At 32.9% G+C, this 21,083-nt stretch overlaps 2 protein-coding genes and 1 pseudogene across 4 annotated transcripts; 2 read left to right on the top strand and 1 right to left on the bottom strand.

Annotated features, from left to right (window-relative positions):
- Window positions 1–1,905: 1,905 nt before the first annotated feature.
- On the top strand, window positions 1,906–9,306 carry LOC143633158 (uncharacterized; annotated as a pseudogene). The gene is made up of 25 exons (XR_013153634.1): window positions 1,906–2,258; window positions 3,765–3,932; window positions 4,059–4,133; window positions 4,276–4,354; window positions 4,533–4,597; window positions 4,737–4,826; window positions 4,913–5,002; window positions 5,093–5,179; window positions 5,249–5,332; window positions 5,420–5,539; window positions 5,658–5,689; window positions 5,778–5,910; window positions 5,989–6,408; window positions 6,490–6,971; window positions 7,049–7,112; window positions 7,200–7,302; window positions 7,385–7,560; window positions 7,648–7,773; window positions 7,933–8,003; window positions 8,097–8,159; window positions 8,252–8,324; window positions 8,444–8,562; window positions 8,661–8,738; window positions 8,820–8,870; window positions 8,965–9,306. The product of XR_013153634.1 is annotated as an uncharacterized LOC143633158 (transcript).
- A 616-nt stretch (window positions 9,307–9,922) lies between these two features.
- On the bottom strand, window positions 9,923–13,191 carry LOC143633159 (serine carboxypeptidase-like 51). The gene is made up of 13 exons (XM_077101510.1): window positions 12,802–13,191; window positions 12,636–12,730; window positions 11,955–12,062; window positions 11,643–11,883; window positions 11,515–11,558; window positions 11,398–11,445; window positions 11,197–11,322; window positions 10,922–11,121; window positions 10,784–10,853; window positions 10,647–10,697; window positions 10,475–10,527; window positions 10,137–10,269; window positions 9,923–10,068 (listed from the first exon to the last, which is right to left on the bottom strand). Exons 1-13 carry the CDS (start codon window positions 12,941–12,943, stop codon window positions 10,003–10,005), a joined length of 1,377 nt encoding a protein of 458 aa, XP_076957625.1. The 5' UTR covers window positions 12,944–13,191; the 3' UTR covers window positions 9,923–10,002.
- Window positions 13,192–17,427: 4,236 nt separating this feature from the next.
- On the top strand, window positions 17,428–19,785 carry LOC143633157 (pentatricopeptide repeat-containing protein At4g21190-like). Of its 2 annotated transcripts, none has more exons than XM_077101508.1 (6): window positions 17,428–17,467; window positions 17,642–17,741; window positions 18,706–18,804; window positions 18,903–19,046; window positions 19,129–19,341; window positions 19,421–19,785. In XM_077101508.1, the coding sequence occupies exons 2-6, from the start codon at window positions 17,655–17,657 to the stop codon at window positions 19,706–19,708; spliced, it is 831 nt and encodes a 276-aa protein (XP_076957623.1). In that variant the 5' UTR covers window positions 17,428–17,467; window positions 17,642–17,654; the 3' UTR covers window positions 19,709–19,785. The 2 variants fall into 2 exon arrangements, with proteins under 2 accessions (XP_076957623.1, XP_076957624.1); XM_077101509.1 differs by having other exon boundaries at window positions 17,433–17,467; window positions 17,654–17,741.
- Window positions 19,786–21,083: the final 1,298 nt, after the last annotated feature.

The raw sequence follows: 21,083 nt of genomic DNA, 5'->3' as shown, positions 1-21,083 counted from the left end.
ACTGCCATCACATCCGTCGCCATACCTCCACCATCGCCTAGGGTTCCAAAAGGGAACCCGGCAACGGCCAGAGGCTGTGAAACATCACTGTCTTACCTCAGTTAGCGTCGCTTCCTAGGATTTAAAAATGGAAACCGACAATGACTAACATCATCGGAAGAGATATCATCATTGTCTCAATCGTAGCCCAAATTAGACGGATAATAGAACATTTCATAAAGAAAGTGTTACCTTGCACCACCGAAACAAAGCAATCGTAGGCAACAAAGTCATCGCCGGGAGTTACGCGTAAAGCAGTATCTAAAAGGAAGAGTGAAAACCCCTCACAACACCAATGACCATCGCCATCCGCCGCCGCCATGACGGCCGTGAAGCCGCCGGCAACAGTAGGGCAATAACCATTGACCGGAAAGACCTCCAACCACCACCATATGAAGACAGAGGCGGTCGCCGGAAACGTAGAATCGAAGGTTGCGTTCGAACGGAAATTATAGGAAAACGATTATTACCAATTTACCATATGAAATAGAGGCTGATTTGTTGTAGCTCTGCACTTTGAAAGGAACCCAACAGGTAGTGATTTTGAATCACACGTGTAAAGCCTCATGAACAGGTGGAGCATGCACAATTGTATAAAAAATGTACAATATTATAAGCAAAAAATACAACAGCTTATGCACAAAGAAGTTGTAAATTAATATATATATAACAATTCTACCCATGGTGGTGATTGGTGAACTAGAAGGAATACCAAAACACTTTTAAAAAAATGTAGCATGAATCCTAGTTGCCATCATTGTAATATATATCAAGGCATTTATGTTAAGATAGTACTTACTAAGTAGGCAAAATAACACGCAACACCAATAAATTGCAGTAAATATAGTATAAATTCACCTTTAAACAAACATAAATGTTAGCACTAAGCATATTAATAGTTTTGCAAAGTTACCAAGGAGAACACACAAAGAAGGCACAAGTTGCGTAAGCTCTTTTGTGTTTTTTCATTAACCCAAAATGATATTAAAATAATTTGTCTTTAATCTTACATATATTACCTAAAACAACTTACATCTAATACCTAAAACAACAAAACATCATTATATTTTGTTTTATCTTATAAAAATTCGTCAATGACTCATGTAAACATTCAACCGCCACTACTTAAACCTACATGTTAAAAGTTAATAAGCGTGTTTCTGCACAGACACCACCTCCAAAGTGATGCCCTACATGCATGCCCAAATCCTTATCATGTTAGCCGTTTCAAAATTTACACAAATATTTAAGGTTTTGATTATTTTCGGTAAATACGCATTTTTGGTGACGGATGTTTAGGCTAGTGATTCATTTTGAATCGCATTTAGCCCATGTTGTTTTTGTTGTAAATAGCCGTTTAGCTCTTGACAAATAATTGTAAACAATCATACAAACCCTAAAAAGTAATTAAATCAATAGAGATGTTAATTAGTGGACCAGCCAATGTGTGTATACCCTCACCGTTTATAAGTTTATCTCCCTTTATTCCTTTAGTATATTTCTATGTTTGTGCTTTAAAATCTTAAATTTAAATAAGAGCATTCTCAGCCCGTCTCTCAACATCTTCTCTATAATTACAATAACAAAGATTAAATTTCTCTCATGTTCAATTAAATAATTTTTTTTTATTGTTATTATTACAGTTTTCTTCTCCTATACTCATAACTACCTTCAACAAATATTAAAAAAAAACGGGGGACAATATATCCCAAAATTAGCTGAAAACGGTGTAATAACAAACATTTTGTTTTATAAAATAGTAATCATAAACAAAAATAGATTAGTCTGTATTAACTAAGAGAAGTGACATAGAAGTCAAGGTCAATCAATAATAACGACTCTACTCATCTTTCTGAATCATGATCTCACATTGTCAATCAATAAACCCTCATCTCCAATTTCTTCTTCAGAAATGGAGGTTCAATTGCTGGATTTCGGATCCCCGAATTGAGATGCATCCAAGCAGTTTCTCAACACCTCCTCCATTTGCTCTTATTCCACTTGCTCTAAATCACGGCAATTTGACTCCCGAGGGTTTCGAGATTTCTAGGTTTTTCTTCTTAGGTTCCCTTCTATTATCACCTGCAACAGCCACCGGCGGTGACGGCGACGGTGACTACGGCGGTATGGATTTCTCAAAGGTCGGTGAGAAGCTTCTGAGTTCAGTCCGGTCCGCCAGATCTCTCGGCTTCCTTCCTTCCACTTCCGATCGCCCTGAGGTTATTTATGTTATTAACAGATTATTATTGTAACTGTAACAGATCATGATTTGCAGTGATAAGTTATGGATGTTTAACTGTTAGGTTTACTGCTCTAAGTAAATTATATGCTTAATTGTTAGTGAGCCATTTGTCTGGATTTGTAGGTAATAGTTAGGGTTTATGATGTACTTAATTGATAGTTTGGATATAAGAGGATTGGGCGTTGGTTGCTTATAGAGCTATAGTTAGTTATGATCGATTAACCGTAACTGTGTATATTTTGTTAGTGAAACTAAACACCAGTTAACTAATGATTATTGTTAGTGAGCTAGCTATTCTTCTGGATAAGTAGGTTAAATAATAATTATTGTTAGTGAAACTAAACACCAGTTAACTAATGATTATTGTTAGTGAGCTAGCTATTCTTCTGGATAAGTAGGTTAAATAATAATTAGGTTTTTTTATTCTGTACTTAATTGATAGTTTGTATATAAGAGGATTGGGCATTGGTTGCTTATAGTTAGTTATTGTAAACTGATTCTATTTCAACTTAATCAGCTCATTGTAACAGATCATGGTTTCCAGTGAAAATTTATGGATGTTTAACTGTTAGGTTTACTCCTGTAACTAGACTATATGCTTATTGTTAGTGAGCCATTTGTCTGGACAAGTAGGTCAAAGTAACATATGTAAGATGATAGTTTGGTTTTATTATGTACTTAATTGATACTTTGGAGATTAGAGGATTGGGCATTGGTGGCTTATAGTTAGTTATAACTGTTTGGAATTGCACACACACGAACTGAACGCAAACTCGATAACAAATAAATGAACACAAGGATTTAACGTGGTTCAGTCTAAACTGACCTACGTCCACGGATGGCAACTAGGTGTTCGCTTATTTAGTGATAATAATTACAATTTACACGTACATAGCTTGGCGAAGAGGAAATTTCAAACGGGACCTGTCTCCTTTCTTTGACTTCAACTAGAAACCCGAGCCTATACAAAAGGCCTACGAACCCAACATTAACCGTTACTGCGTATATTTTGTTAGTGAAACTTGCTGAACTGGTTTTAAGTTTTAACAACATCTTATTGAAGTGGTAGTTAATGAACCGTATAACTTTCTTATGGAAATGTTCTACATGTTTTCACTGGTTTGATATTGTTATTGTAAACTGTATCTATTCCAACTTAATTAGCTCATTGTAACAGATCAAGATTCCCAGTGACAATTTATGGATGTTTAACTGTTAGGTATGCTTATTGTTAGTGAGCTATTCATCTGGACAAGTAGGTTAAAGTAACATCCTTAAGATAGTAATTAGGTTTTGCTATGTTCTTAGTTGATGTTTTGGAAGTAAGGGGATTGGGCATTGGTTGCTTATAGTTAGTTATAACCGGAATGGTGTGTAGTTTGTTAGTGAAACTTGCTGAACTGGTTTTAAGTTTTAACAACCTCTTCGTGAAGTGGTAGTTAATAAACCGTATAACTTTCTCATGAAAGTATGCATCTAATAGGTTCCAGAGCGTGCTGCAGCTGCGGCAACAATAGCCCGTGCACTAGCTTCAATTCCTCCACATCAAAGGCAAAATATTTCATCAAGCTCTGAAGAGCTTAGTTCCATTTATGGAAGTGAGCCGTCTAATCAAGCACTGGAAGAACTAGAGGGAGAATTCTATGAAGAGGTTCAGCATCTATTTTCTCTATAGAATTATTACTTGTAATGTAAATAGTTATGCGCGTGAACAGTTTCATCAATTTATGTTATATTGTGCTGCAATTGCTAAAAGATTATTGGTTTCTGTTCCTAGGAGTTTGATCCTGTTCGACACACCTTAGAGAATCTTCCATATGAAGAGAGTGATCTCGCATTTTTTGAGGGGAAGGTAATTTGATCCCTTATTTTTCATACTTTGTAGCATAAGGATTTTTGGTTCGGATGCAAATTTATTTTATACTTTGCATATGTTCAGATTGAATAAAAATAATTACAATGTTAAATTGTTAATTGCTATTCATTGTCTGCAGGCTGCTCTTAGATTATTACAACTGGATAGAGTAACAGAAAATTTGTCACGCCAAGTGATGGAGCACCATGAAGTAATGGGTAAGGAATGTTTATCATATTTATTAGTTTTCATTATGTTGTAGTTCTTTTTGTCTGTATTTATGTATGTGGTTCATTTCGAAAGTGTGTCTTTATTTCTGTGTTCTTGTGGTTGAGTATATTTTTATCAGTTGATTTTATAGATGGTGATGAAAGTTAATATTTATTTTTTGTTTAGTGAAAGGAATGGATTTGGTAGGCGAGTTGGAAAAAGACTTGAAGGTTGCAAATGTCATTTGTATGGTAAGCATGTGATGGTGTTTGTTGAATAATAAATAATTCGAAAGGTAGCTAGAAATAGTCTAGCTATATAAATAATTAGTTATGATTTGGGCAGGGTATTTTTTGCTAAAAGTTCGTTACCCATGTTTGTTTTGCGCAGAATGGACGACGACACCTCACTTCTTCAAGAAACGAGGTATCAAGGGACCTTGTTGTTAACAAAAGTTCTAAAAGGAAACAAAGTCTTATGGTATTCCTCATCCTCTGGGACCATTTATAATGTTACTTTGCTGGACACTATTGACATCTCACAGAAAATGTAAAATAAATTTGCATGACATTTTACAAATCTTAACAGCTCTTCGACGTGCAAAGGAAATGCAAGTAGAACTTGAAACACACGTCAATGAAGAAAACTTCTTTAAGGTGCACCTTTTTTCTAGAATCATTTTTATGTCATTCAGTTTAGCCGATTCTTGAGTCTGCATCTTTATGCTGGACTGGTTGACTGTACAGGCATTCCAAGTCCTATCTGAGTATCTTCAACTTCTGGATAGCTTATCAGATCTTTTGGCTATACAAGAAATGAGTCGTGGTGTAGAGGTATGGATTTCATTGACAGCTGGCAGTTTACTTTGATGTTTACTTCAACTGTTTATTGTTACGTTGTAGATTTGGCTGGGAAGAACTCTACAGAAGCTGGATTTGCTTTTATTGGGAGTGTGCCAAGATTTTAAAGAAACGAGCTTTCTGACTGTGAGTATGTTGACCCGTTGTTAATAACTCTGTTACTTCATTGTTAAGTAATTCTTTGAAATATGAAACTTGTTGCTACACTTGCAGGTGGTAGATGCTTATGCATTGATTGGTGATGTTTCTGGTCTTGCTGAAAAGATACAAAGTTTTTTTATGCAGGAGGTTATATCTGAAACCCATGCAGTCCTTAAAAGCATTGTGCTAGGGGTATGTTACTGCTACTTATATATTTCTATTAAAATAGATTGCTAATGATATAATATATCAGTTATAATTTTGTTGAAAGTTGTTGATTTGGAATTCTTTGACTAATAAAATGTGGCAGGACCTGGAAGCAGCTGAAATTCAAAGTAGCAGGTGCCCTTTTCTTGTATTTTTCATAATTATATGTCCTGCCTTTAAGTATCTTCCGTATTTATTGATTTTTCTTTATCCTATATCTCAGACTTACATACAGTGATCTTTGCACTCAAATACCTGAATCTGAGTTTAGAAAGTGTTTATTGGCAACTCTTTCGTTCCTTTTCAAGTTAATGTGCTCATATCACTCAATTATGAGTTTTCATTCAGAGTATAAGGTTTGGTTCATACATTCTGTCATTTTCTTGATTCTTTTTATACTAAGTCTCCATCATTAACTACATCATCTTTGTCAGGCTTCAATGGGTCAATTGTCACCTGAGGTGCAGAAACAAGGTGCCGATGAGAAGGAAATTGACAGTTTTGTCCCTGATGATCAGTTTCCTTCAGAATCAAGGGATGATAGCACTGGAGCTTCAAGCAGTGGGTCCCCATGGTTTCAGCTGAGAAACGATGCCACAGTATGTGTTTCGCAAACATTACAAAGAGGCCGCAGGAATCTTTGGCAACTTACAACAAGCCGTGTGTCGGTATTGCTTTCTTCTGCTGCAGTTTCTTCTACTAGCATTCATCAGTTTTTAAAAATATATGAAGATCTCAATGTCTTCATCTTGGCTGGTGAGGTTTTTTGTGGAGCTGAAGCGTTTGACTTTAGACAGAAAGTTAAATCCATTTGTGAAAATTATTATCTTGCTTTTCACAAACAAAATATACACGTAAGTTGGCTAATAAATTGTTAAACCATACGTCATTGTAGCCCATTAATAATGAACGAGTAACCATATTTCTTTTTGCAGGCTTTGAAAATGGTTTTGGAAAAAGAGAGTTGGTTCATGATGCCACCAGAGACAATACAGACAGTGAGTTTTGCTGGCCTTGTCGGTGATGGAGCTGCATTGATAAGTCAAACAGACGGTTCCCACAAGTTATCCGACTCAGCAAAAACTAGCACTAAACAAGGTGGATTCTCCCATTGGGTTAAAACTGGGAATCCATTTTCTACAAAATATGATTCAAAGGAATGTGACAGTTCCCCTAACGAAAAAATTAATGGGGTATCACATAATGGTGATGCAAACAGTAATAATAATACTAATAATAATAATAATCATGCTGTTATTTCGGATGATGAAAATGAAGATCTGCTTGCTGACTTTATTGATGAAGATAGTCAACTACCTAGCCGTATTGTTAAGCCTAAACATGTAGTAAACCGCTCTTTATCTTTGAGTACTGAAGATATGACAGCTCACACAGGATCATCAATCTGTGTGCTAAGGTGAGTTATTTCAATAAACTCCTAATTAATAACTGTCTTGAGTATATTGAATCGGTTTTTACTTGTATGCAAATTAGGCTGATGGATAAATACGCAAGGCTAATGCAAAAGTTAGAGATAATCAATGTTGAATTTTTTAAGGTATGCTTCTGTTGACATCATTTTCTTCACACACTTTTTTATTTACTTTTTCCATTTTATTAAATCTTTAACTTGTTGCATATACAGGGGATACGCCAGTTGTTTGGAATCTTTTTCCATTTTGTGTTTGAAAGCTTTGGCCATCTGAACACCAATCCTAGTGGAAAAGCAAATAATGATGTTAATAGTTGTGAGATCCTTGACTTTGCTTGTGGGCGTTTATGACTCTTATCTTTAGTTTGATATATAATTTTGCTTTGTTTGGCACTCAGATCGACTGAAAACAGCTTTATCTAGAATATTGTAAGATTGCAATCAGTGGATAAAGACTGCATCTTCTTCAGAATCCTACTCTTCACACACGCCTTTAAACGTGACATATTCTCATATGGATATAACACCCACTAGTCCACCCGCTCATTTGCTCACCACATCATTTGGCCTCAAGGTAAACCTACCCTTTTTAGCTTTATTATCTGTATCATTCTGTTTACTGATATAACCAAAATTACTTGTGGCTGTGGTGATGGTGCAGGAAAGATGTGCAGGAGCTGATACGATCTCTCTTGTTGCTCGATTATTGTATAAATCTAAGGCTCATCTTCAATCAGTACTCATGACGAATAATGCAACAATCGTCGAAGAATTTTATTTGCATTTGGTATAATAATATATTGATTTTAAATTTGATGACAAAATTAAAATGCCTACACTAAATTCGTGCTTCCAAAAAGCAGTGAAAATCTAAGAACAAAATGGTAGCTATAGGATTAATTAGTATTTTCAGTTTTTTTAATATATTATTATTTTATTTTGTCAGGTGGATGCAGTGCCAGATCTCACAGAGCAAATACATAGAACGACTGCAAAGTTACTTCTTCATATTAGTGGGTAAAATGACGAACACATCTTAACGGTTGCTTTTTAAACAATTTACACACCTCAGTTTTTTATGCTGTGTGCTTTACTTTGACTTAATGTCAGGTATGCTGATAGAATTGCTAGTGCTAAATGGGAAGTTAAAGAGCTTGGAATGGAACATAATGGGTAAACGCTTTTTCAACAACTTATCTAGGCACATTATCGTTATTTTTTTATATGTCGGTGTCAAAACTGTTATAAATCCTTGTGGTTGATAGGTATGTTGACCTGTTATTGGGGGAATTCAAGCACTACAAAACAAGATTAGCTCATGGTGGCATTCGGCCCGAGGTATAACTGCCACCTAATCTTTTCTGCTCTAAGTGGTTTGACCATCAGTCAAACATCTAATCTAACCCTTTGTGAATAAAAACTAACCAAAGCGTTACATTTATATTATTGTAATACAGGTTCAAGATCTCTTAGTAGAATATGGACTTGAAAATATTTCTGAAATACTGTTGAAGGATTGTCAAGAGTGAAACGGTGTTCTGATGAGGGCCGAGCCCTGATGCTATTAGATCTTCAGGTTTATTATTATTTTTTAAATATTATTTTATAGATTAAGCTTCTTCATATTCTTTTTGGCATGCTAAAAGATTATTGTTTATTTAAATAAAATTTCAGGTTTTGATCAATGGCCTTCAGCATTTTGTCACCGTGAATGTTAAACCAAAGTTACAAACTGTCGAAACTTTTATCAAGGTGTTACAAAATTCACCTTGGAAATTTTAAATTTTCCACTTAATTATTATGAAATTTGATTAAGAAAAGTTTCCATTACAGGCATATTATCTTCCAGAAACCGAATATGTACACTGGGCCCGTGCCCATCCGGTAACTTTCATTAATCTAGTTTTAATCCACTTAATCTTTTAAGTCATATAATTCTTAAAATGTAATTTATCTTTTTACAATATTATTGTTGCAGGAATACACAAAAAGTCAAATGGTTGGGTTAATTAACCTTGTGGCAACAATGAAAGGTTGGAAAAGGAAAAACAGATTGGAAGTGTTGGAAAAGATAGAAGCCCATTAGTCCATTCATGTAATTAGGTTTCAAATGGCCCGTTTTATAAGTCAAATTGTTTGTGTAAATTGAAGCCCATAAGTCAAGGGTGGTAATATAATAATAGCTTCCCTGTTATGGGCTCGCGGAATTGTGATTTTATGTTGTTTATATGTTCAAAATGTATATCCTAATACATTTGAATTACTGATAATTACAACATTTTGAGTGGAGATAACTAAAGAATAAATCATTTTTTCTTGATTTATGTTTAGCTAATTGGAATGTTAAAATACGTATTAAGATATGGCGGCATTAAGGTTGTAAGTATGACTGTGAGAATCGGTTTCATGATGTGTGCCACCAAATGATCATGAGGTTCATGCAAAAGTGGGTTGCATGCTGGGACCACCTCTAACTGATTTAGAGATAGCCTCTTAATGAATTAATGGTATCATTAGAAGTTACACTTTTACGTTCAGTAGTAACTAAAGTTGAGAATCGATTCACCTTTCTATTCAATAAAGCAAACTTTTGTTGGTCGTTAAAAAAAATCACATATCGTGAAGTGGCAGATGGGTGACTCGCCCAAGTTAACTGACAGTGGCAGTGCTAGTCAAATTACTCTCCATTCTGGTATCCTATCTTTTTTCTACCTTTCAGAGTCTCACATACTAGCTCTTAAAGTTTCCAACTACCAAAAATGATGGGTGATTGGGTCATAAAGCTTTTCTTGCCCATATATAGAGTTGAACAATTTAATGACATATATGTATATAGCATCCTAATAAAACCTTCAAGTATATGCTCAAATTTCAATAAATATTAATAACTAAATTTCTAATTATTTAACTAGAAATTTTTTAAAATGAGAATTCTGCTATATTGCTCCTAATAACATCTTCTTTCTTATTAAATCTTATCATTATTCGTTTTCTTCTTTCCCTCTTCGTCCGTCTATCAGGCTGGGGACCGAGTAATGTTGCCTATCATGTCCAATGATACACATGGTTGATCCACCGGGACCTAAAGATGACAATAATTTATAAGATTCATAAGCGTTAGTCCAAAGCCATAGCGAAGCGAATACTTACAAAATGACCGGCTTTAAGAATCCAATAAAAATGAAAATTTTTGTAGGACTTCACAAACGCTTCCGTTTCCATGTCATCACCACAATACGCAGGAGTTCTATCCATGTTCAAGAATGTCTTTAGCCCTTTCCACCTTTTATCAAATATAAAACACACATATCATAAGAACAATATAGTAATCTAACACTATGTTGAATTTAAGGTTCCAAACAATTAATATTTTTTCTCATTTTCATTCTCTCATTCTTAGATATATTATGTACATATTTTTAGCCACCTGACTCACTTCCTTTCATATTATGAAAAAAATTAAAAGAGAAAAGGAGAAGTAATTTTACTTTAGCTTTTCAACCCATACTTCAGCTCCCTTTGTTGAGCATATGAGATCAAGCTACAAACCAACCAACCAGAATTTAAAATCATAACTACGCTTCCACGCTTTCACGGTTCGTATTCCATTCTAGTACTACTCTAAAATATCTAAAAAATATTATAAACAAAGCATCTTACTTGACCACTATATACTGTCACATGAACTCCAGCATCCAAGAGTTGATCAACCTACAAGCAAAGAATTAAAAATAATGTTAGTAAAAAGTTGAAAACCATATCACAATTCAACACAATTGTCAATTCTTAACACTCGCCTCTTTAAGCCTCGGTCTCATGAAATCGCCTGATAAGGCGTCGAAAACAAGATCCCCCTGAGACCCCCACCTGCAAAAACCAAATTCGGATTAACAAAAATATTTGCGAAAGTAACCCAAAAAAGCGTAAAGACTCACATAACATTTTTTGGAATCCTTAATTTCTTTTTCACTGCACCATTCATTAAAGTCTTTAAATCACGAACTAAACCTGGTAAAACTGCACTCAAAGAATCAAGATTTTTCAACACTTTATTCATTATAGTTTTTGTTGATAGCTCGTTTGTTGTCGTTGCCTCTTCAGGACTCCTGGAATCCCTCATAATGTTGTAGAAATCCTATGATCAAACAAAGCTATTTACTTTTTTACAAAAATCAAATTAAAATATATAAAAACATGAAAAGATGCATACAATATAGTTACTGGTGTTCATGATCACCATTTCAAGATCATTCCATGTTTTAGTGGCCTCTTTCATTTGTCCATTTGCTATTTGTTTCTTTATGTCTTCAACTAGTCTGTTTCCTGAAAAGTGTTTGTCAGGCCAAACAAAATCTAGCCCAATCATCAGCTTAAATACACACACACAACATCATAAATTAACCTTTCTGATGTCTTTGTCTATCCTTGAAAAATCTTTTAGAAGAGGAGCCCATGAAGCCTATCAAATTCAAGAAATATGTGAATAAAGATAATTTCAAAAGTAAAAAAAATATAAACTTATACTCACCACAAAATCTATAGGTGACATCCAGCTATTTCCCAATGCAACTCCTACACACCCACATATCAAATGTCAAGTTTTTAACTTTTTGGATTTTTGGCATTATATATTTTAAGATTTGTAAAAATCTAAACCTCCAAGTTTGAGCTTTAACTTCCCGGCTTTAATCGCTTTGAGAGTCGATAATCCAAGAGTGGCAGCATATTTCCCACCATACGATTCCGCCACAATATAAAGAGGGCTTCTTTGTAGGGTTTTATTTCGGTTAAATAACTTTATTAACAACGTCGTTAAATCCGTTGCGGCTTCATCATCAGTTTTCACTAATAAATCTTTATCCTTTACAAAACTGTAACCTGTCCCAACTGGATTATCCTAAAATCCCACAAAAATAATAGATAAATGAAAAAAATTCAAGAAAAATACATTAAATCTTGTAAATTTACCACAAATAAAAGATCTCCCTTTTTGAGCCATGTATAGTTTCTTGGTTTCAAGTCAGCATCCAATGGCCCCACCTCTTTAAAGTTTCCTATTCCAACCCCTGAACCACCCTGCATTTCATTGAGCACAAAATAAAATTTACTATAATTTATTAAGAATCTTGAACCTTTTTTTATACACATGAATTCTGTAACTTATAAAGAATCTTGAACCTTTTTTTGGGTTAAACATGAGTTGTATAAGTTACAAAAGAATCTTTAAACCTTTTGTATAAACATGATTTCTCTAACTTAGAAAGAATCGTTAACCTTTTTTTCTATAAACATGAATTCCAGAAATCTTTAACCTTATTGTCTGATATGAATCCTTAATCTTTAGTATAAATATGAATCCCATAATTTACAAAAAGAAAAGAAAAAAGAAGAAAAAAATGAAAAAAAAACTTTAACCTTTTTTGTATTAGCAAGCATGAGTTCTATAACTTTAAAAATCTTTCACCTTTATTTACAATAAAGACTCTTTAACCTTTTGTATAAACATAACTTCTATAACTTATCAAGAATCATTTAACCTTTTTTTTTTTTTATCATAAACATGAGTTCTATAATCTTTTTTTATACATGTACATGAGTTCTATAGTTTATTAAAGAACTAAATTTTTAAATAACCAGAAAACCACTTACTGGTCCACCTTGCAACCAAAGTATAATTGGCCATGGCTTCTTTGGATCATGAACTCTGTATGGACTTTTGTAATGCCACCAGAACATGTGTGCTCCTATTTTCCAAAAATATAAATCCATTAAAAAAAACTTTATTATATATATAAAAAAGACAGTTAAATCTTACCTGGTCTAACTTCAACATAACCCCAATGCTCTGATCCATCTTTGGTGCCTATAGCCATGGTTAAACCACCACCATGATAACATGGAAGAACAATGCATGTTAAGACAGTGATGAGTAAAACTGTAAAACTGATGTTTCTCATTGTTAGATGAAATCCTGAGAAAATGACAGTAATTGTAGATAATATATAACCGAAGGTATAGGTATTTATTTATTTATATTGTTCAAAGATGGCGTGGTTTTTGAGAGTCACAACAGAATTCACAAAAAATGTGGTGTGATTCATGACCTCCTGACAACTAGGTAACTTGTTAAACTCTGTTGCTTGACTTAATGTACAAATACTAGCCAAATATAACTTTAAAAATTGAAGTATACTTCAAATAAAATTGCATGCGTGTTGCGTACTTAAGATAAGATAATTACGAAGAATGCTCTTTATTTGAATCTTTTCACGCTTTTAGAGTTTTAGTCATTATCAATATCAATAACAAGTGTTGAGAATAATATCATTTAAATCATATATTTTGAATTAATTTTAACCTTAAATCATGCAGGAAATCAAGTCTTCATAAAAGGCAGTTGTTTACATTTATTATGTCATTTACTTGTAGAGAATAACATCCTTGATATTATTGTAATATAATAAACTCACTTTTGAATTCTCCAAATTGATTCCATTATACAATAATAATTCATAATAAATTTGTTTAGTAGTAGTTTCTAATTACTATCAGTGAATAATATTATTTAATGTGCAAGTTTAAATTTTTTATTCATTTTAAAATACCAAAAAGTGTAAAGTGAGTGATATATAGGGAAAGAGACAAAAGAAATGTTAAAAAAACAACTTTACCCGGTTTGGTAGTTTAAAGTTTTAACAAGTTCTTGTCACATGGTAAGAGTTATCACATGCAACGTCCTGTTTTCTTTCTTCAAATGATTGTTATAAAAATAAGAGGAAAAACAAACATGGTTTGGAAATTGGAACTATATGAGATCGTGTGATCTAGTCGCATGTAACACCTCATGTTTGCAATTATCATTGTGAACAACTGAACATCATCGGTTGATTAAGGCATGCGATATTCATACATCAAGATGTTATATCTAGGACACTGCCTGGTATCTACACGAATCATGTAGATGACAAAGTGTGTGAGAACACGTTGACCAGTAAAATGTACGTCTTGTATATGCTTATATGAGTGATATAGCCCTATATGACTCACACAGGCACCTATGCGAGTCATATATGCACATATATGAGTCATATACCCTACATGAGTAGTGAGTCATATAGGCACCATACAAAATGCACATATACGAGTCATGTAAACACTCGTATGAGTTATCTATACGACTCGAATATGCCTATACGGGCCGTATAGACCTTGACAAACTGGTATTTGGAAAATGAAAATGGTTTCTGAATATAACATCCCTTATAAGTTATAAGTACCGTAATTTAAAATCCCTTATACAATATAAAGTTTGAATATAAGGTTTTGCATATATCATTAGAGTTTTGAATTTAATGCTACCAACCAAAACAAGATAACATAAAACTGAATCCTTCTTTTAGATTTGATAATAAATACGGTTCTTCTCCTCAGATTTTATTTATGATGATTGAAACCCTGCGTCAAATAAATTGTCACACGAAATGGTAAAATGTTTTTCATTTTTGCTAGTAAGCACTTGAATTCAATACAAATTTTGTAACTACTAGGCCATGTGTATTGGAGGACTATAAAATACAGAGGATTTTTTACAAATTTTGATATATAAAAGACGAAAAATATAATTTTAACATACATATTATATAAAATTTACAAATTAGAGGATTTATAAATTTATAAGGTTTTAGGTATCGAGTGACATAATGTATGTATAAGTATGATATTATATATAGATATTAAAATTTAGGGTTTAATCTAAACGAGCCGAGCTAACGAGTTGAGCCAAAACCGAGCCACGAGCCGAGTCGAGCCGAGCTAATTTAGAATCGAGCTTTTTCGAGCCGAGCTATTTTCGAGCGAGCCGCGAGCCATGGGCTTTTTAAGCGGCCCTACCGACATCGCCCAAAAATGGGGGTTTGTCACCCCATTACAGTACTCACTCTAAACATCCATGTGACACACAAAGCAAAGTAAATATATATTTCATTAGACATTGGTAGTCGACCAACATTTCAAAAACATTGATCTAAATAATGTAGGGTAACTTATCAAATTTTCTTCCAATATAATGCGTGATTGTTTCTGTTGGGCCACCTTTTAATTCTTGTGGACCATAAAGAAATTTTGGATTTTTTATCGATTGGGCTGAATATAACGGCAGTGGGCTAATAGAATAATAGATAGTTTTTAACAATTTATTAACGTGCATTTTCTTTTACTACTTATTCAAAATATAGGCCGAATCTATTGCTTGGCTAAGCCTCTTTTGATGTTTCTATAATTACCTTTAGGGTGTGTTCGTTTCATAGATTCATGAGAACTCAAAGGAATTGTAATTAAAATCCCATGATATGACGTGTTCGTTTCGTTGAAATTGGAATCTTAATTCTATTTTTGTGTGTTCGGTTTAAAGAATTTGAATTGGAATTGAAATTCAATTCCTTCAAATTCCTTTAAATACAAGGATTTCAATCCCTTCCAAAATGTGGAGGAGTTCAAGGAAATTCATTGGAATCTTATCTCGAGTTTTTTTTTAAACGAGGACAACGAATAAAACATTTTAGTTTTTTTAATTTTAATTTATATTTTAAGTTATGAATTTTGTATTATTATTTTTGAATATTTTCTGAGGGGTTTTTGATCTTAATAGAAAACCCATTAATAAATTCAAAAAAATAATAAAAAAATCATAACGCAAAATATACATAGAAAACAAAAAATCTAAAAAGACTAAAATGTTTTCGCCATTATCATTGTTAAAAAAACTTCTTGATTTCTATTCATTTGTTAAATGAACACATTAAGAATGTATTTGAATTTCAATTCCCTCCAATTCCAATTTCTATTGGAATGTTCAGATTCTAAATCTTATTCCTTCAAATTCCAAATCATATGCAAATTCCAATTCCAATTCAATTCCGTTAAACGAACACACCCTTAGTTTCTTTAATAATTTTTTTAAATTTATTTTAAGGATGTCTAGATACCTTAAATTGTTGTGTATGTTTATTTTGAATTTTTAAGTGATCATGGTGCTACTTAACTATAATCAAGTTTGATGGAGAAAATAAGTCCTGACGAAGTAAGTCTGCAAGTTTAAGTTTAAGAGTTGTTTGGTGGCTTCTTAATGGCTATTAAAAGATAACATTTTAATGATTCATAACCTCTAGGTAGTCTTAAGTTTAAATGAGTAAGAGGTAACCATTAAGAGGTAATCTCTTAACCATTCAGACTTAAGGCTACCTTTTAACCATTAAGAGGTTATGAATGTCCGGTAACATCCATCCGGTAGCGGCCGTCTAATAGTGTTGTGTATGTTGAAATTCCTTAAGAATAAAGAATTTGATGTTTGTTTCTCGCGAAACGCTATAAGTTTGTGGATTTTGAACACCAAAATATTATTTTGATATGATTACGTGTTAACAAGGTTTTGAATATCCGCAACATTGAATTTTAACGTAGTGTATGCGTATTTTGTATGTTAGTAAAATATATGTTCCAAGCAAAGATTTATATGAATCCAAAGCAAAAATCACCCCTTCAAAACTGGGGTTTGACAAAACACAAACCCTACACCATCATCATTTCTATAGAAACCCAAATTCCCCACACCAATCTTCAATAGGTGTGAAGTGCAACATATCATATACAGATATACATGTAATGTGACGAAATTGTATTCACAGTTTTTGGTATGTAGGAAGATACAACTTAAAGATGAATGCAAAAATAATTAACAAATCACATCACAACAACTTTTAAATAAATTATATTTAAACTGGTCGATATATATATAGCAGCGTGATTCGTTTACACTTCTTTATCCCTCAACTTTTATAAGTACAAAGTTTCAAGATTAAAACAGTTGACCCCTCACCTTTCATAATCATACAACTAACGTTTAGAAAGTACTTATAGCCTAACGGTATAATAAATGTAGTAAACATATCAGTCCCTTAACTATTAAGAAGAATTCTAATATATAATTTACATTGATGTAGATTTAGGAGCATGTTTAAATATTTATTTAAATTAAGCTTCTAAAATAAATACAAATTTTGATACAATACTTATTTACTTTTGGTTATCTCATATTCAAACCATAAAACTTGTCGATTGCACGAAACAGTGATGAGCTCGGTATAATACCGGGATACAGATTTCGAATTTCTCAAAAACCTGATACTGGTACCAAAAACACGAAAATGTTTGGTTCAGTACCGATACCGTAAGTAAAATTCGATAAATTTAACGATCCCGAGTTTTCCTATCCCAACTTTCCAAAAAACTGATACAAGTTACACTACCAAACGATATACCACCATCCAACAAACCAAACCCTTAACATTTTCACCGGCTCAATTCTTCGGTTATATCCCTGAATTCAGAGCGATAAAAGCTTACCCTTTATTCGGTTTTGTAAACTTAAAGCTAAAACACTTTAATGGTTGCCGACTGAAGCTCCGTTTTTCATCTGTTCAGAGGTATAATATTGTAATTCCATTCAATTGCTTCAAGATTCAACCAATTTAGGACTTTAATTGTTGTTTTAAGTAATGGGTTTCAAAGCTTTGCTGTGCAAAATGGTTATGCACATCAAGTGTTCGACGTATTGCCTCTGAGAAAAAATTTCAATACTTTTATATTTTTTCTTTCAGTTTTCTTATTAGGATGCTTATGTTAAGGCATTACTCTCCACTGGATGTCTTTGGAAGATTGCCATGTTTTCAACCCCCAAAGAAAGTTTGCAACTTTGTGGTAAGCTAACCTTAACTGTATTCATGACTTTGCCAATGAATTTAAGAGTGTTTCTGTGCAAATTGATTATTTTGTTGTCACTCGTAAGCCATTCAAACTACACGATTGATTGCCGCATCGGTTTACATATTACTAAATAGTTTAGGTGATGCTTATGGTGAACCATGGTAGTTTGTCATAGTCCTTGTAGTATGGCATGTTTTTTTGTGAACTTTGTTTTGAAGTTGTGTTTTCTTTAGTCATTTGCGTGTCATGGTAGAACAGTTTGAGTTGATAGAAGAAGAGACGAAAATAAAAATGTTTACTTTTTTCTTTATGTTTTTATTTAGAAAAGCTAAATGGTCGCACGCTTAAATGTCATTTAATTATTTTGATTGTTAACGTAAACTTTGAAAGGATGTATCCTTGAGTGAAGCATCTAATAGCATAGTTATCAAATGCGCTAGGCGCACTCAAGGCGCTTAGACCTTGCCTAAGGTCTAGGTGCAAAAAAAGTGAGGGTCTGAGGAAAAAAAGCGCACTTAGATAAAATTTTTTTAAATATATTATGTATATGAAAAATAATACTATTCTTCAAATAAAAATAAACAAAAGCTATTATATAACATTTAATATCATCTAATTAGTACCAAAAGTTCTAAAATAGTCAAGATTTAAATGTAATTCCAGAACTTGAATAACAATATGTATCGATATAATGTCTTTGACCTCTCCTAGATCTTAGTTTCAATGGCACATTAGCACTCCTTGTGTTTCTTTTGCTTGGCTTTTATTTTCTCATGTTCTTGGCGTAGACAATGCTGAAGCGCTCGACTAGGAACTAGAAGCGCATTTATTGAGCCTCGCCTAAACATGGGCCTAGGTGCAAGAAGCGAGGGCTTTTAATAACTATGTCCAATAGTTGCTACTTTTGATCTTCTTAACCTCTTCTCTCTTTTCTCACATCAGCTGCAAAAATTTCCAGGTATGTGCAGCCAAAGGTCCTCGACCAAGATATCCACGAGTTTGGAAAACAAGAACAAAAATAGGAACGGTTTCTAAATCTTTAAAACTTGTCGAATGTGTAAGTTATTTACTTCAGTATTCCTGTCAGTTTCAGAGTAAATGATTTCATAATCTGTTGAGTGATATCGTATTATCATGTTCTCCATCGCGTGTCAGATAAAGGGATTATCGAATGTCAAAGAGGAAGTCTACGGGGCTCTTGATTCGTTCATTGCATGGGATTTGGAATTTCCTCTAATTACTGTGAAAAAGGCTTTAAAATCACTTGAATATGAGAAAGAATGGAAAAGAATAATTCAGGTAAAAAAAATTGTAATCTTTTTCATTTTTTTAAACCTTTTGAGTGTATCTCAAATTAGTTTCTTGATCACACGGATTAAAGGTAACCAAGTGGATGCTAAGTAAAGGCCAAGGAAAAACAATGGGGAGCTATTATTTATTACTATACGCTTTAGCTGAAGACGGAAGAATTGATGAAGCTGAAGAGCTATGGACAAAGCTATTTTCTGATAATTTACAAAGTATGCCTCGAATATTCTTCGATAGAATGATTTCCATTTATTACAAGAGAGAGATGCATGACAAAATGTTTGAGGTACTTTTGTAGTTGTATCATTAATTTAGAATCAACACCGAATATGTTTTATATTCATCTGACACCGGTATTTGTTTAGGTTTTTGCTGACATGGAAGAACTTGGTATACGACCAACTGTTTCGATAGTTAATATGGTTGGAGATGTATTTCAGAAGTTGGGTATGCTGGATAAGTACCAGAAGTTGAAGAAGAAATACCCGCCGCCTAAATGGGAGTATAGGTACATTAAAGGAAAACGTGTTAAAATTCGGTCACAAAATCTTAAACAACCTGAGAATGCTAACAAAGAGATGAATGAGGTTAGAAAGGATGATGAGGGCTCAAATTCAGATGAATCTGATGTGGATGAAGTTGTTGAAATATGAAATATCTTCTTTTCTACACTGGTGTCAAGACTTTTATGTGTGATTAGTATTAGTATCATTGTATCATATGATCTTGCGATATAGGGTATGTTAGACCAATCAAATTTGTAGCTGATGGTGTCATTTGTTAGTTGTATTTTTAGGTACGTTTATAGCGCTTTAATACGTACATTTATCATATACCGTGCAGGCGTGCATCATATACATATCTTATTATTTCATTAAAAATTTGCTCTGGTAGAAGGGAGTATGCTTTGGACCATCTTTATTATTATTGTATGTGTGTAGCCGTTGCAAGAAAGAAATTCTAGAAAAAATATGGTTGATAACTTTGATATGAATAAATGTATAGGTCATGTTCTTTATCAAATTAACCCGCCAATATGATTATGTGGCACACTTATCACCCCTAAGTTAGTTATAAAGATTACAAGAACATGGATGTTAGGTAAACAAAACGTTCTTTTAAATTGATAAATAACGACTAGTCCACGCCAAAAAACGAGTTGTACAAAGGTTGGTTTATTAAAGTTTTAATCGTTCATATTTTTTTTATCTCAATTTTATTGTTAAAAGTATTTATTAGGATATAAAAGACGAATATTAAAATATTAGAAAATCATTGTTTTTTAGGTATTTATTAATTTTTTTATCAATTTAAACTCTAGTAAATAGTTGAAAGCCCTTTATACGAGAGTTTAAAGATAAGATAATAATAAAAACCTTTTTTTTTTTATTAACAAATCACACACTCTTAACTTGGTTTTATAAGTTGAGTTTCTTACAAGAAATTATGTAATTGACAGCCGTTGATGCACAATTGCATGATAATGATGTAATGATTGTGGTTGGTTTATAAAGGCTGACTTTTTCATTTGAAGTCGTGTGTTTATTGTTTGACTTTTGACGTCCTTAGGGAAATCAAGTCTTATGTTATGTCTTTTCCTTTGTTAATACTAAATATGTCCAGGGGGCATTAAGTTCAACGTACAAATTCAATTTATTTTAAGGGCTTTTCTAAATCCGGACCGCTTAAACCGTTGCTTATAACTCTATCCACGGCTTATAGGTGTTTTCTAAAAATATGTGTTTTTTGTCTTTTGTTTAACCACGGCTTATAGCTTTATATGTGGCATATGTGTTTTTTAAAAAACGTGTTTTTTTGTCTTTTTTATGTTTAATGTATATTAGTTTTAATTTAATTTAATTGATTATTATTTTTTATTTTGTTGTTTTATTAAAAATATTGAATTTCTTTATCAAGAATTACACCAATTATAACGAAGCAATGTAAATAAACGATACACACACACAACCATTACAACAAATTTGTACAAATAATAACAAAATGTAGAAATCTATCTAAATGACAGCG

This window comes from Bidens hawaiensis, unplaced genomic scaffold (assembly GCF_021521415.1).
Source record: "Bidens hawaiensis isolate Kalapana, Puna unplaced genomic scaffold, B.hawaiensis_p1.1 tig00006617_1, whole genome shotgun sequence".
Classification (NCBI taxonomy): domain Eukaryota; kingdom Viridiplantae; phylum Streptophyta; class Magnoliopsida; order Asterales; family Asteraceae; genus Bidens; species Bidens hawaiensis.
The sequence above is the reverse complement of the archived record's forward strand: the minus strand, read 5'-3'. Positions and strand labels throughout refer to the sequence as shown.